General features: G+C 54.3%; 1 protein-coding gene across 2 annotated transcripts in view; it reads right to left on the bottom strand.

The window, feature by feature from the left end:
- Positions 1 to 1,814: 1,814 nt before the first annotated feature.
- The window catches only part of MGAT5B (alpha-1,6-mannosylglycoprotein 6-beta-N-acetylglucosaminyltransferase B), a 69,830-nt gene continuing 57,559 nt past the window's right edge, over positions 1,815 to 14,085 (bottom strand). For both annotated transcript variants that reach the window (XM_075719878.1, XM_075719877.1), the window contains exons 12-17: positions 12,866 to 13,021; positions 11,991 to 12,137; positions 10,303 to 10,419; positions 3,760 to 3,834; positions 3,014 to 3,288; positions 1,815 to 2,013 (exon numbers count right to left, since the gene is read on the bottom strand). In XM_075719878.1, the coding sequence (XP_075575993.1) occupies positions 1,815 to 2,013; positions 3,014 to 3,288; positions 3,760 to 3,834; positions 10,303 to 10,419; positions 11,991 to 12,137; positions 12,866 to 13,021 (969 nt within the window). The remainder of the gene's footprint in view (positions 2,014 to 3,013; positions 3,289 to 3,759; positions 3,835 to 10,302; positions 10,420 to 11,990; positions 12,138 to 12,865; positions 13,022 to 14,085) is intronic.

The raw sequence follows: 14,085 nt of genomic DNA on the forward strand, positions 1-14,085 counted from the left end.
AAATTGCTCCAGGATAACAGCAATGTCTCCAGCTCCCGCCTCATCCAGCACAGGGTGCAGCCAGTCTCACCGCAGTGGGCTTGCTGGCTCAGCCAAAGGGATGCCCGGAGACACGAGTGCCGTGCGGTGTCCCCCTTCCCAGGGCCAGACTGGGGAGATGGCGAGGGGAGCTGGGGCAGGGGGGAGCTGGGGTCTGCCTGATGCTGTCACAAAGCTGAAGGAATGGGATTTTTCTCCCAAAACCTGGCTGCAAGCCACCGAGCCGTGGGGAGGACGGGCTGGAGGTGCCGGGGCTGTGTAGCACAGCTCCAGCGAGCAGCTGGGTCGCGGTGGGGGGGGGGTGATTTCATGCACTCATCCTGCCATGCTACTGGTCTCCTTCAGTCACCTCGAGCTGGAGGGGACAAGCCTGCCAGGGCCTGGGACCCTGTGGTGACACTGCCAGGACAGGCTGCCACCCCACCAGCCTCCCTCGCTGGCTGGGCCAGGAGCTCTTCCATGCAAGGGCTGGGAGGGAGTTTCCAGTCCATAACTTTCCAGCCACACGTTTTAGGGGTGCATGAGTCTCACCATTGAGCGCTCCGAGCAACAGGATGGCTGAGCACCGACCTCACAGCAACACAGTCACAGCCTTGCTCTGGTGAGCGACCCTACACAAACAAACCAGGTCTCCCCAGCCAGCACTAACGCAGCAAGGGGACATGCCAGGAGGGGAAATACCGGCAGCAGTGAAAACTCCCCTGAAGGGAGATGAATTGCATGAAGAAAAGTTAAAGAAGCGAAGACCATGCAAGGAAGATGCTTGCTTGGATCTCACCTCTTCCCATGGCTGCAACATCTGGGGCACGCAGAGACACGATGTTGCTTTCACAGCTGCTGAGTTGCCCCCCTCTCCCCTGGCCTTGGTCTGTGCCCGCTGGCAATTCATTTCGGCTGCTGCACCACGTCCTCCCTCCTGGCTCCTCATTCAAACCCCGAGCAGCCCCTGTGCCCCCGCCGCCAGCTCCGATGCCTCGGTCCCTGGAGGGGCGTGCAGCTCCATGCACAGCCCAGCGGGGCGGAGAGCAGCCCGGGGGCTGTGGGGGGACCTGCTTTGGGCACCTCTGCCCTGCCGGCAGCATTGCCCCAGGGACCAGCATCCTTCCTGGGGGCCTCCCCGGCCCCATCCTGCCCCTCACTTCCCAGGGACAGCCTGAGGGCCATCCAGCCCCCGCTGGCTCTTCCTGGGGGCACCGTGGGTGCAGACCCCGCTGTGTCCATCCAGCCCCACCACTGTCCTTGGGCTTTGTCCTCCCCCAGCTCCGCAGCCAAGGCAGGCACCGGCAGCCCCTCCACACCCCCCAACAGCGCTCTGCCCAATAACTCCCACAGAAGGGCTGGGTGTTGCTTCCCCTTTAATTTACCACTTGTCGGGGGAAGGGTTAAAAAAAAAAAAATCAATAAATAAAACAACCTAGGATGCTTGAAGAGGATGAAAACCCTGAAACTGCAGTCTGCTGGTGGCTTGTCCCATTGCCAGAGGAGGGGAAAGGTGTCCCTGGCCCCCCTCTCCCCATCATCCCATCCCAGCACCACCAGGTCCAGGTGGGTTCGGATGCAGTTGGACGATGCTCCTCGAGAAGAAAATGAAACCGAAGGTCAGGACGTGGTCATTCACAGTTGACTGGTGGACAAAACAACCCCCAGGGTCTGACACCCCCGGCTCACCCGCCGGGAGGGACCTGTCCCACCTCCCTCGGCTATTGCAGAAGCTTTGAGAAAAAGCCACTCGTTGCACGTTGCGTGTCGCAAACGCAGGGAGGGGACGCACCAAGTCACAAGCAGTCCCTGCACAGAGCCACTTGTCCTTTGCGGTAGTCGCGGCAGGGGCAGAGGCGCCGGTACTTGGTGTTGTAGCCTGCACAGCTGAAGAGCAGTGGCTCCTTCTGGAGGTAGCACTCGTGGACATTCTCAGCCACCGCTGGGTAGAGATGGTTCATCTCATACTCGGTGCTGTCGCAGGTGATGCTGAGCCTGGGAACAAAGACAAAGGTGGGTCGGTTCAGGGGGCTGAGGGGTGACACTTGCCATTCAACCCTGCAGCCCAGAGACCACCCCAACCCTTGCGTGGGCCATGGATGGCTCAGGAAATCAGGCACAAAAATCCACCCAAATCTTTTATAACCCCCTGCTGACCAAGAGGTCTGTCCACTCTCTGTGGGCACCTCCCACAGCAGCTAATGTCCCCTTGAAGGGCACATGAGTTCAATGGATGCTCACGTGTCCCCTACTAGCCGGGATTAGCCAGCAAAAGCAGGATGGGCATCAGCAAATGCCCTGAGGAGCAGCAGAAATGCCCAGTGCGGATCTCAGCATCCCTCTCCTCCCACCCCTGTGCCCGCACTGGCAGATGGAGACGCATCGCCCTCCTACCAACTGCTCTCAACTAGTGAGTCCCTGAGCCAGCTTGTTTTAAGGTCTGGAGGGGGGCATGGAGGGGAGAGAGTGAAATCCAAGCCCCAGCTCTAATTTATCATATAAAAATGTCAGTGGGACTCACAGTGCCTGCCTGACCAGCGTGACAGCAATGGTAATGCTCGCATTTTAATTGTCCACAGAGCAGCACGGAGCCCAGTGGCAGATTTATACTCTATTAAAACTTCACTGCTGTGTGTTCAAAATGCAGTTTTATAGAGAGAGACATTAAAAAAGAGAGAAAGGGAAAAAGCATGGAGGAGGTGGAGAGGAACGGGGTGGCAGAGCAGCAGGAACAGGGTGGTAGAGAGGTGGAAACGTGCCTGGAAAGGCTATCATTGCCTTCTGAAGCGTGAAGCTGGTCAAGGCCAACACATGCAAGCAACGGGCTGCTTTGCAGGCAGCGCCCTGCCTACATCACCTTGGGCATGAAGGTAGCTTGATGGGATTTCAGGAGGGAGAACAGGAGGAAAATGGGTGACAGGGATGGGGGGAGCAGGGGGAGCATCGTCTGGCTGATGGCCCCCACCACCACCTTGCTGAGAAGAGCACAACTCACTGGAGAAACACCTCCTTCTTGTTGAGGAACCTGAAGAAGGTGGGCTCGCAGACCAGCCCGTGCCGGCGGCACGTCTCGGTGCAGGCATGCTGGGTCTCTGACACCCACACCTGCAGCGAGTCCACCGGGGGCCAGGTGTGGGGGTCCCGGCTGGCGCTGGGGGACCACACCAGGTGAGTGGCATTGGGGGACAGGGCCAGCAGGCTTGGAGGGCTTTGCATAGCAGGACTCTTGGCCTTGGGAGGCAGAGGAGGAGACGACGTGGTGCAGAAATCCTAGTGGGAGAGAAGACAACAGGTCAGTGCCTGGTAGGACAGGGCAAGATGTTGGGGATGGGGAAGGGAGGCTGCTGGTAGGACTGAAGGACACTTGCGCTGCTGAGTTTGCTCCTCAGGTTGAGGTCACCTGCACGCATGGATGGCATCTCCTGCTGTGGGAGATGAAGGCACCAGCCACCTCTTCTTCTAGTGCTGCCTTATTCTCTGCAGCAGAAAGGCCTTGACCCAGCCCCAGCACCCCCAGCCATGCTCCACCAGCCCCCCACATCTTTGGTTCATGACAAATCTCCCCCAGCCCCCATCTCCTGGCGGTCTCTGCGATCAGGCCACTGGCTGCACAGGGCTGGGACCTGGGGTCCCTCGCTGGGGAGCCGCATTGGGTCAATGGTTTCTTTTGCCCAGGGGAATAGGGACTGACTCATGGGAGAACGGGAATGATGCCCCTGGAGAACAGGGGTGCTCCCCAACCTGGTGCTGAATGTAGGCGTGGATCCGCTCCAGCATCCCCTCGCATGTGTACTCGTAAGGCAGGTAAGGGTCCACCTGTGAAGGGGGAAGAGCAGAGCACAGGCAGCAAGAGGGGACAGCCGTGCCCTCCCCCTAGGCTGGGGACAGCAGTGCCCTGGGCGACGGCTCTCCCCACCCACTGAAGCCAACGGCTTGTGGCTGTCCACCAAAGCAAGCAGGGCAGAAAACTAGGACTGGAAAAACTTCACAAGCCACAGAGCACTTGAGAGAAAGAGGATGAAGGATTAATTTGGGTTCAACCCACGTACTGGTGAAAACAAAGTCACCCTGTTCCATTTTTGTCTCACTTTTCTTCATTGTTGGTAAGTTATAAAATAAAATCAGTTTTCAAGCAATAGGTCACTTCCAATTAAATAATTGTTTCAGCCCAAGAAACACTCCGCAGCTGCGGGCAAGGGGTGGTGGTGATTTTAAAATACAGAGGAGGAGTCAGGACTGGTAAAGATGCCAAGCTAATCCCGAGCAAGAGCACGCTGGTGGTGCCCTGGGTCTGGTCGAGTACCCCTGTTCCTCTGCTCCCGCCTGCTCTGACCTGGGCACGGCTCTGCTCAGAGAAGAAGGTCCAGGCTTTGCTGCCCCAGCACTACAACCCACCAAACCCCCTGACCCGTGAAAAGCCCGGGGCTGGGACCAGCTGTGCACAGTAGAGGAAAAAGAAATCTCTTTCCCCACTGCCACTTCTCCGAGGGTTTGCTGCCCAGCGCTGACGGCTGTGATGGGGGTCAGCAGTGATTTTCCCTGTGGGAAGAGCATTGCCTCAAGGGCTGTGTCACTGATGCACCCCTTCCCTCCAGAACAAATTATTTTTTAAGGAATTTTCTGCTCTGGGAAGACAGATTTTTCCACACTCCCTTATTTTTCCAGAGAGATGTTACATGAGCCACAGGACATCAGTGCATGGAAGGGGCTGGTCCTGGAACCCCCCTTTCCCCCATGCATCTCTGCAGAGCTTCATGCAAAAGAAGGATTATAAGCAAAAACACCCCAATGATAATTCATCCGGAAAACACTGTTTCTTCTGTTTTCTGATCTCTCCCCCTCCAAAATAGCTATCTCCTTTTGAAGTACCTGTCAAACCCAAGCTTAAAGACTCAGTCTGCCAAGAAGATTCCCTCTAAGCACCTCCCTGCCATAAATATCCCACCTGAGATCTCAGCAGGGCTGGAAATCACAGCTGCTCCATCTAATTACAGAAGTGCACGCTAATCAGGGCTGACACGATGACAGGCACTGATCCTGCCTCTGAATTGCTGATGGGCAGTTAGTTAACCGGGGCAGTCCTCCGCAAAGCAAAACTGCCTGCCTCAGTCACACAACGCCTGTGCCAGGCCGGGTGCTGGGTGCTGCCTGGCACCTATTCGGGGGAGACAAACCTCCCCTTGCTCAGCATCACCAGTCCTCGGTCTCATCTTACCACTGCTTTCACGGCCGCGATCCTGGGGGGCTTTTCCCAGGACCCTGTTGTGCCAGGCATGGTGCAGACAAAATTCTGGAAAACAGTCTCTTTCCTCCAAAACACCACCGTGGTACCTGGTGGGGTGCAGCACATCCATAGCGGGGCAGAGGCAGAAAGCCTCCCTGCACCTGCACGTGTACCTGGAGGTGATGCTCCGGGTGCAATCCCACCTGCCCACTGGCTCCCAGGTCAGGTCCAAGGGCATCAGAAGGCTGTGGCCGGAGCCCACTACAGCCCCCACTCCTCCAGCCCTGACACCCCCATGTGCCCCTCTCCTCCATGGGGCTCCCCCAAAGGCTCTTGTTCCCCGCTACTCCCCTCTCCTGGTCTTGTTAGGATTCAGCTCGTGTACCCAGATCTGACAGAAAATGCCAATTTCAGGAAGATAATTGTTTAATTATTATCTGACAGCCTTGGCCTCCTCTGGACAGCCACATTGTTAATGCTGCTCCCCACATCAGGAGCTCAGGCTCTCCCCGGAGACCTGAGAGGGAGGAGCGGGGGGGCTCCGAGGTGGGGACCACTGCATCCCACTGCCCGGTGGAGCGATGCATGGGATGCCACAGGAGGGAGATGAAGGGGTTGGTGAAGATCAACTTTGCCATCCTTTGCCCCAGGCATCGGTGGGGAACACAGGGCCAGAGCTCTCCAGCCCCAGCGCTCTCCATCAGCCAAATGGGGAATTACTAGTGCCCCACGGGGATACCGCCACAAGAGCGCTGGTTTTATAGTCTTCAGCAAGAGTCCTGGAGCTGAAGAGAGCAAGAAGTCTCCCTCATTCAAAAGGAAAAGAAAGAAAGAAAAAAATCCAAACGTCATCAGACAAATAAGTAGAAAAATAATGCAATTCTCTGCCGGCATGTAACAGCAGGCTGGGAACACTTTAACCAGCTATTTTCGCTGTGATGTTTAATACGCCACTCTTTCAAGCATAGTCTGAAATGTATAATTTTCCATTATATTCCTGTATGTTTGACTTTAATATAATGAAACCTTCTCCCTTCACTACACCAGAATATTGGGTCTATTAAATTGCTTGTGCAAGGACTATTTTTGACAATGGAAAAAGCTGAAGGCCAAGAAAATGGTGGTGCCTGCAAACCTCTCTCCTTTTCCAGCCTCTATCCCCTGGCTAATGGCTGTAATCCATCACCGGGACAAGCCTCCCAGCATCACCCCTCCCAGGGGGATGCAATTTGTCTCTTGGCCCCATGCGACTGTGCTGGGATTTGATCTCTGGGGTAGAGGAGTTTGGTGCTTCCATGATTTCCATTTCCCTTATAAATGGGTCAGGGAGCCATCAGGGATACCCAAAACTGTTCCAAGGGTGGATGAATGGCAGAGGCATGGCTTGCCGAAAACCTCCCCCGGCAGTTGCAGGGTGACCTGGAGCAGGTGCCACCTCCAAAAGGACAAGGGAGGGAAGCACAAGGGCTTTTCTTTGGGGGGGAGGTGGGGGGGGATACTGCAAATCCAAGCCACATCCAAGCCAGGATTCAGATCTCTCTCCAGAAGGAAGCAGTTTCTTTCAAGCAAATCTAGGTTGGTGAAGGACGCCAGCTGCATCTCAACTCCTTTATTTGCACAAATACAGCAGCCAGCCCTGCCAGCGGACCTGGCTGGCTCCAAACACACCAAAGGATGCTCTGCCAGCCCAGCCGGAGCAAGGGCAGGGCCATAGGTGCAAGGATGGCACATCCCGCCCCGAGCTGCAGCTCTGGGTGTCTGCGATATAAATCGGGCTGGCTGTGAAGCCACGCCAGCAGCAACCTGGCCGGAGACCCATGGGCAGGCTGGGGCAGCCACAAAGCAATGCTCAAATATTGCTGAAGCATCAGCAAATCCCCCTGAGCCATAATGCTCTAAACCAGGGCAAGCTTGTTTGTCAGCTTGACCATATCAGAATTACTATCAGGTTCATGAAACCAGCTCCCAAAGCCCTTGAGGGGTCCCAGCACCCTGGGTCCCAGTCCCTGGCACCCTGGTTCCCAGCACCCGGCACAGCATGGCTGCTGCCGGGAAAAGCGGATGGCAGAGGCAGAGCAAAGGAGACTTCTCACAGCTTCTCAGAACATCCCATATCCCCCAAAACGTTTTACCGAGTTTTGCCTGGAAGATGCAAAACTAAAGCTGTGGGATAAATGATTTTTCACTCATATAACAACAAAAAAAAAAAGAATCTGTTTCAGGTCAGTTTTCAATTTCCAATGTTTCCACCCATCAAGGAGGGGAAAAATGCTGTGTTTCAGGTTTGGCAATCTGTTTGGGTTGGCGAAGCAAAGGGAAATGCATCATTTCAGATACAAGCTTTTCTTTCAATAAACTGGCAGGGTATTTTCAAAGGCAGGCAGATGGGAAACAAAAACATATTATTTCATTCCAGTAATGTTGAAATGAAATGTTTTGACTGAAAAAATAAATTGATGGTGGTTATTCTGAAACACAGACAAATTTGTTAGATATTCTGATACTAAAATACCCCTTTTTTCCTTCAGGAAAGACAGGAGTCAGTAAAATAGTTTCTCAGAGCTCCAGTACCTGGCTGGGAACAGCAACACTAAACTGCCCGGCCACCGGCTTTCTGCCTCCTCCTGCTAACACCCTTGTTTTCAATTCCTGCTGTAACAAACAGTATTTTAAAGACAAGATACCAAGGGATTCCTGAAGCCAAAGCCCATAATAAGGCTTTTAAACCTGTAAGGTAGGTCAATTTTTAGGCTTAATTGCCTTGACAGCATCTCTAAAAAAGCAGACGTTTCTATTTAAAAGACAAAAAGGGAAAAAAAGGAGAGAAAAAAGAAGTTGCTCTAAGTTATTCACACTCACTCCCTGCTCTGCTCCAGGAGGATTTATACAGTATCTTTAAAAAAACCCAGAGAGGCGAGCTGTGTGATTAACCCAGCCTGCTTCTTGGTGGGAAGGAATAACTTCTCTCCAGACTGCATGTTTGCAGTGCAAGCAGGACGTCAGCGCCTGGTTTTATCCAGTGGAGGCAAATTTAGGACTTCAACCTCCCGGCAGCCGAGGGTAATTACAGCGGCTGGGATGCTTCGTAGGAGGAGACCTCAGGGTAGGGGTCCCTGGTCCCGCAGCGATGGGTGGCAGCTTTAGCTGCCCCGTGGTCCCATAGGAGACAGAGTTTATACGACTCTACGTGGTGTCACGCAGGGATGGAAAACAGAGAGCAGCCGCCCTGGGATGCCTGGCCACCCAGGCAGCTGCCGACACTGCCCGCACGCCGTGCCGGTGCTACAGACACCCTTGTTCCAGCTCTGCTTCCCCTGCCCTCCGTCAGCTGTTTAGCAACTGCAGAAATGTTAATTAAGGGAGGGAGGCAGGACGTGTTGTGACTGCACCACAGCTGCATTTACGTGAAGAGTGGGAATGGGGAGCAGAGCGGAGACGGGGGCTCGTTTTTGGGCAAAACAGGGATCGGCACAGCAGCAGCACACTCCTGGTGAGTTCCCGGTGCTGGAGACAGCGGGTCCCCACATCGGTTCCTCCTGCCCGGTGCCCATCACACCACCAAATCCTTTCCTAAAATCCTTTTTTCTTCTTTTTTTTTTTTTTTTTTAACCCATAATTATCATCAAGCATCTAAATGACATGGTGCACATCCAGTTGACACCGCAGTGCAACACAGCTGCTCAGGAGCCAGCAGAGCCCTTTCCCCTGCCTTAATTCTCCAATCTTATAAAAATTATTTTAATGGCACGGCAGCACCAGCCTTCACTATTTTCTTTCTCCTTTCTGGAAAAACTGAAAATTTCCTTCTCTCTCCTGAAACAGAGACCGGCAGCTCCCGGCAGGCTGCCCATGGCACTGTCTTTGCTTCGGGGCTGTCTCTTCAGCCCAGATGGTGGAGGGTCAAGCGCTGACAGCTGGCCCAGCAGCACAGCAGCAGGGATGTAATTATTTTTAATTTAATTTTAATCGAGATACCGGAATGAATGTGCAAAACAACAACTGGTTTTGTAAGTCGGGTTTGTTCAGTCTTTGCAAACTCGTAGAGAAAATCAATGTGAGGTGAAGAGCTGCAGCAATCACCCACAATAAGGTGCGAGACCCGGGCAGACAGCACGGTGACATCAGCTGAATAAAGTCCCCAGACTGCCGCAGACACTCACCTCTGCAGCCTCTAACATGGAGAAAAGCAAAGATGACACCTCTCCAGCCACTATTTCCCCTGTCCCCCCCAAAATCCCACCCGGCACCGCAAACCCCGGCCCCCTGCAGCCCAAGGCAGAGCCCTGGTTTCACAGCATATTGCTGTCCTCATGAGGGTATGGCTCATCCTGAGTGAAGCAAATTGCAAGCAAAACGGAGATCAGCACTTTTCTCCCCTCCAGGAAAATTGACTGTAATAATTTGGACAACTTGAAAGGCTCCTGCCACAGGGCAGGAGGTAAATATTCATGAGGGAGCATTTCCAGGGCAACGCAGCTGGAGTGCTGCCTTCCCGGGGTGGGGGGCCACCTCCCCCGCCCCTCCATACTTCCCTTCATCCTTCACAGAAGCAATTCCCGGGGCTATTCCTATTGATTTGCTCGATGATAACGATAAACAGTGAAATAGGGAAACGGCAGGCGCAGAGGTCAGTAGCTCTCGGGGTACTTGCAGGGAGATGCTCTCTGGGTTTATCTCTGCTTCACACCAGGTCCCAGCACTGCCATGCATCTCCAGCTACCTCAACCTCCTGGTCCCAAATCTCATCCCTCTTATCTCAGCTTTCCCTTGCTCTGGCTCTGCCTGGAGGATTCCCAGGGGATCCCTCAAAGGCACGGCGCTGCCCTGGGGAAACACCTACGATGCTCGCTACCAAAGCAAGATGAAAGAACGAGTCCCACTGAAGCTGCGGGAGAGGAGGATTTCTGCTCTGCACGTGTATATAATTTCCAAGGGGAAGCAAGGAAGGAAAAGCAATTAATGCTCAAAAGGGAGAGCCAGGCACCAGCAACTGCTGCTGATATCTGTCCCCGCAAACCCAGCAGTGGGGAGATCGCCCAGCCACCTCTTCTGAGCCGTACCTGGGTCCTCATGATGGTTTTGATAGCAGCTTCAAACTCCTCGGAGTTATTGTAGTCGACAGTCCACACATGTGGCTTCCCAATGAAGTCTTCGGCATATGGGTGTTGGGAGGACACCTAAAACACAGCAGCGTGAGCTGGTTTTTGCAATCCCTGCCAGAACGGCTGCTGCCTACTGCTCGCAGCAGAGAGGAGCAGCAGGCTCAGGCACAGACACGTCGGGTTTTAAACCACTGCACATAGAGATGTTCTGGAAAAAGGTTTCCTCTGAACCCAGCTGCCCCCTGACATCAGGCTGATGCTCTAAAATTCCTGCTGGGTTGGGATGCCCCATTCCCATCAATACTGAAATCGCCTCCGCAGCCCTGAGTATCTAACCTTGACCTGAGCCATTTGTGGGTCTGGAGTGGCAGAAATAGACCAAAGCAGCAAAGCTCCAGGAAGGCACCGTGTCTCTGGGGTTTGCCAGCTCCAGAAACAAGGCAGAGAGAAAAGCCATCACCACCGAAGACTGGGGAAGTCTGGCACTGGGAGAGAGCAGTGCTGGCAGCTGCATCACCCCAATGCCACAGGCAGCCCCATGCACCAGTACCCCACAGCCACCTGCCTCTCACCAGGCAATTTTTGGGGACATACCTCATTTGTTTCAGCCCCTCAGCTGCCTTTTCAGCCCCACATTGCTGCAAGGCAGCCAGAGCCCCAGACCTCCTCTCAGGAAGGGAAGAGAGAGGATGCTGAGCAGAGGAGGTGTTTCTGGGGGCACTGTGAAGTGAGGGGCCTGAAAACCTGCCAGCTGCAGGAGGAGAGCAGTGCACGCTCTGTATTTTATTCTGCAGCTTGCTGTCCTTTCTAATTTTTTGCTGATAGATTGCTCACCTCTTTCCCCTCCAGCGTATAAACACCCTGGGGCATTTCACAGCCCTCACCCCTGGCTGCCCTCCCGGCTCCGGGCTGAAGCACAACCACAGCACCCACCTGGGATGGGTGCTAACACCAGCAGCTAATTAGGGGGGGATGCATGGGACAGACACAGGGGTGCAGGACAGCCCTACCCCTGAAACCCAGGATGGGCGCCACTGAGCTGGGCTGCGGCAGGGCTGAGCCGCACGGCCCCCCAACAAAGCCCTTCTCGGCAGGAGCGAGTGTTGCACTGCATTATCCACTTTATTAATAATAGAAGAGGCAATTTTCTCAAGCCTTTAACTTTTAAAGACTTCCTGCTTCACTTAGATTGAATTCCCAGTGATGGGCAAGCCTGGGAGGGATTTCACAGCCCTGCCACACCGTGGAGGTCCCGGCGTCCCCCTGGGTGTACGAAAGGATGAACAGAGGAGCACCAGCCCCAGTTTGGGAGCAGGGTACAGGGTGTGCGTGGATCTGTGCTGATGGGGAAGGAGCTGACGTCTGTGGTCTGCAGAAGTCTCCTGCACCACCTTCTCCTTTGCAACCCCAAACCCACGGCAGGGCCCCTTGCACCAAAGCACTCTGGATGGAGGTGATGCGAAGATGGGAGAGGGGATCCCATCTGCAGGTATCTGCACTTCTACATTTGGAGGAAGTCTCACCCAAAAAAAAAATAAAAAAAAAAAATCACAGTTTAGCAACTGTTCTTCCCCGGGCCGGCCCGAACCCCAGTGTAAAGGGGGTGGCTCCATCTAGCCCATCCGCTCGCCTCCTGCCAGACTCGCCTCTCTCGACGTCGGCTTCCCGCGGAAGAACTCGTGGTTGAGGGAGCTGTGCGGGGGGTTGAAACGGGCCTGCAGAAAAACGCAGCCGTTGGCGATCGCCTCCAGTGGGGCAGGACCCTCGTAGGGGAACCCAAAGCCAATGAAGAGCTGCAAGGGAGCAAACCCACATGCTGGTGAGCAAACACAGCCAACCTCATAGGAAAGTCTCCCGAATAACCCACCAGCATCCCTCTCTGCTGCTCTGGTCCTGCACACCAAGCCTCTAAAGGCAGCTCCATGCATTTCAACACCCCATAGCTTAAATGTGCTAAAAACTCCCCCTGCTCCATGGCTCACAGCCCACTTGTGCAAAGCAATGGGGTGTTCAGGAGCTGCAAGTTCCCCCGTGGTGGCTACAACCATCGCATCAGTCCTGTACGGAGAAATACTGGTGTGCCAAAGCCATTCGGGCTGGTGATCCAACAGGATTTCCCCCAGACACCGGCTGAAGGCAACCGGGATGTGACTGCACCCCACACACTCACTCTGAGAATCCCGTTTATTTTTATCACAGCCGTGGGAAGAAAAAAAAACCCACCCCACTTAGCAATAAATGAATTAATCAGGAAACTTTGTGCTCCATCTGCGGACAGTCTGCAAGGAGAAACTCATCAGACACATCTTGATTTGAAATGATGTGCTCCGCTTGGCCCCTGGCTAATTAGCTCTGCTGATAGCGCCTGCAAGCCTGGGAGGAACACAGATAACAGCCTCTCCCTCCCGCCCCCTCCTTTAATTAGGCTTTATTTCTCAAGGCAACTGAGTCCTCACTGCTGGCTGGTTAACGGGGGACGGTGAGCAGGGTCCCGCAGATGCCCCGGCTGGCTCTCGCCCACCTTCGCCTTCCTCAGCAGCTGCTGAAACTCGTGCTGTGGCAGCAGCCCGTGGTTCTTCACAAACGCCGGGACCTCGGGCGGCCGCTGCGTCTCGTAATAAACTGTGCCGTGAATCTCCATGTACTTGTTGAGGATGGCCAGGAACTTCTCCTTGCCCTGGGCAGGAAGGCAGAGGTGTGAACGGCACCAAAAGATGGGGCTGACCCCCTCACGGTTATAGGGGGAGATTTAACTCTCAAACAGCTGTCCCGGAGCACCTGCGATGCTTCAGCCCAACCCACAGCAGTTCAAAACCTGCACCCTCCCTTCCACATCCCTTGGACACACATCCTGGACCACGCCAGGCTCCCAGCAAGCCTGGATGGCTGCAGGATCCCGCACCCTGAACATCGGCACCTTGAGACCCTGCCTTCCCTGCCGCCTCTGCGGGCAACTTCCACTCTGGAACTGCTGAATTAAAGGTTTCAGGGGATTCAGGGGGAAGTTTGCAAAGACTAGAGCTCACTAATGGCCTCTTAGTCCAAGAAACAAGTCCCCAGGATTTTGTCACTCAGGTTTAATCCTGTTTTACTACCTGGAAAAATCAAGGGGGTCATCAGTTTTCTTCTTTTGGAGGCTTTCCTCCTTTTGCTCTCCAAAGCAGACTTCCATTTTAACAATTTCTCTATTGCAGAATTATTTTGCTTGGAAAAACCACAAAGGGACCATCCTTTGGATGCTGTATTTTCAGCTTGTTCCGGTGCTGCAATAGGCCCCAAAAGAGCAGAGACCGGGAGATAAAAAAGGAGGTATAAATGGGGAATTTGAGAAAACTCCGTATGTTGCCTTAAAGCATCTCTGAACACTGTATGTCTGCCCTCAGCCACGTATCCCTGGTCTTCTCTAAGGCTAAAAACAAGTGCTTTTGGTGGGATGAGGCTGCAGGGTGAAATCCTGGCCATGGTGCCACTAACACCCAAACCAGCACCGTTTTGATATCAATTCCCTGATGCAAAGGGCTTGGGGAGGTGGAAGTGAAACACATCTTAAGGTCCCTGGGTAGCGCCTGGCATCACCCAGCATCATCGTGGAGGGACACCGATCCCCAAAGCCCCCTGCGTGGTGGGGGGGCTGGCATGGGAGACCCCTCCACCGCTCCATCCGAGCACCACGAGCCGCTTCGAGCCCTGGAAGTTGGGCAGCAGCCTGATTAAATCGGCCTTTCCCAGCTTATTAAAACT

This window comes from Pelecanus crispus, chromosome 12 (genome assembly GCF_030463565.1).
Source record: "Pelecanus crispus isolate bPelCri1 chromosome 12, bPelCri1.pri, whole genome shotgun sequence".
Classification (NCBI taxonomy): Eukaryota; Metazoa; Chordata; class Aves; order Pelecaniformes; family Pelecanidae; genus Pelecanus; species Pelecanus crispus.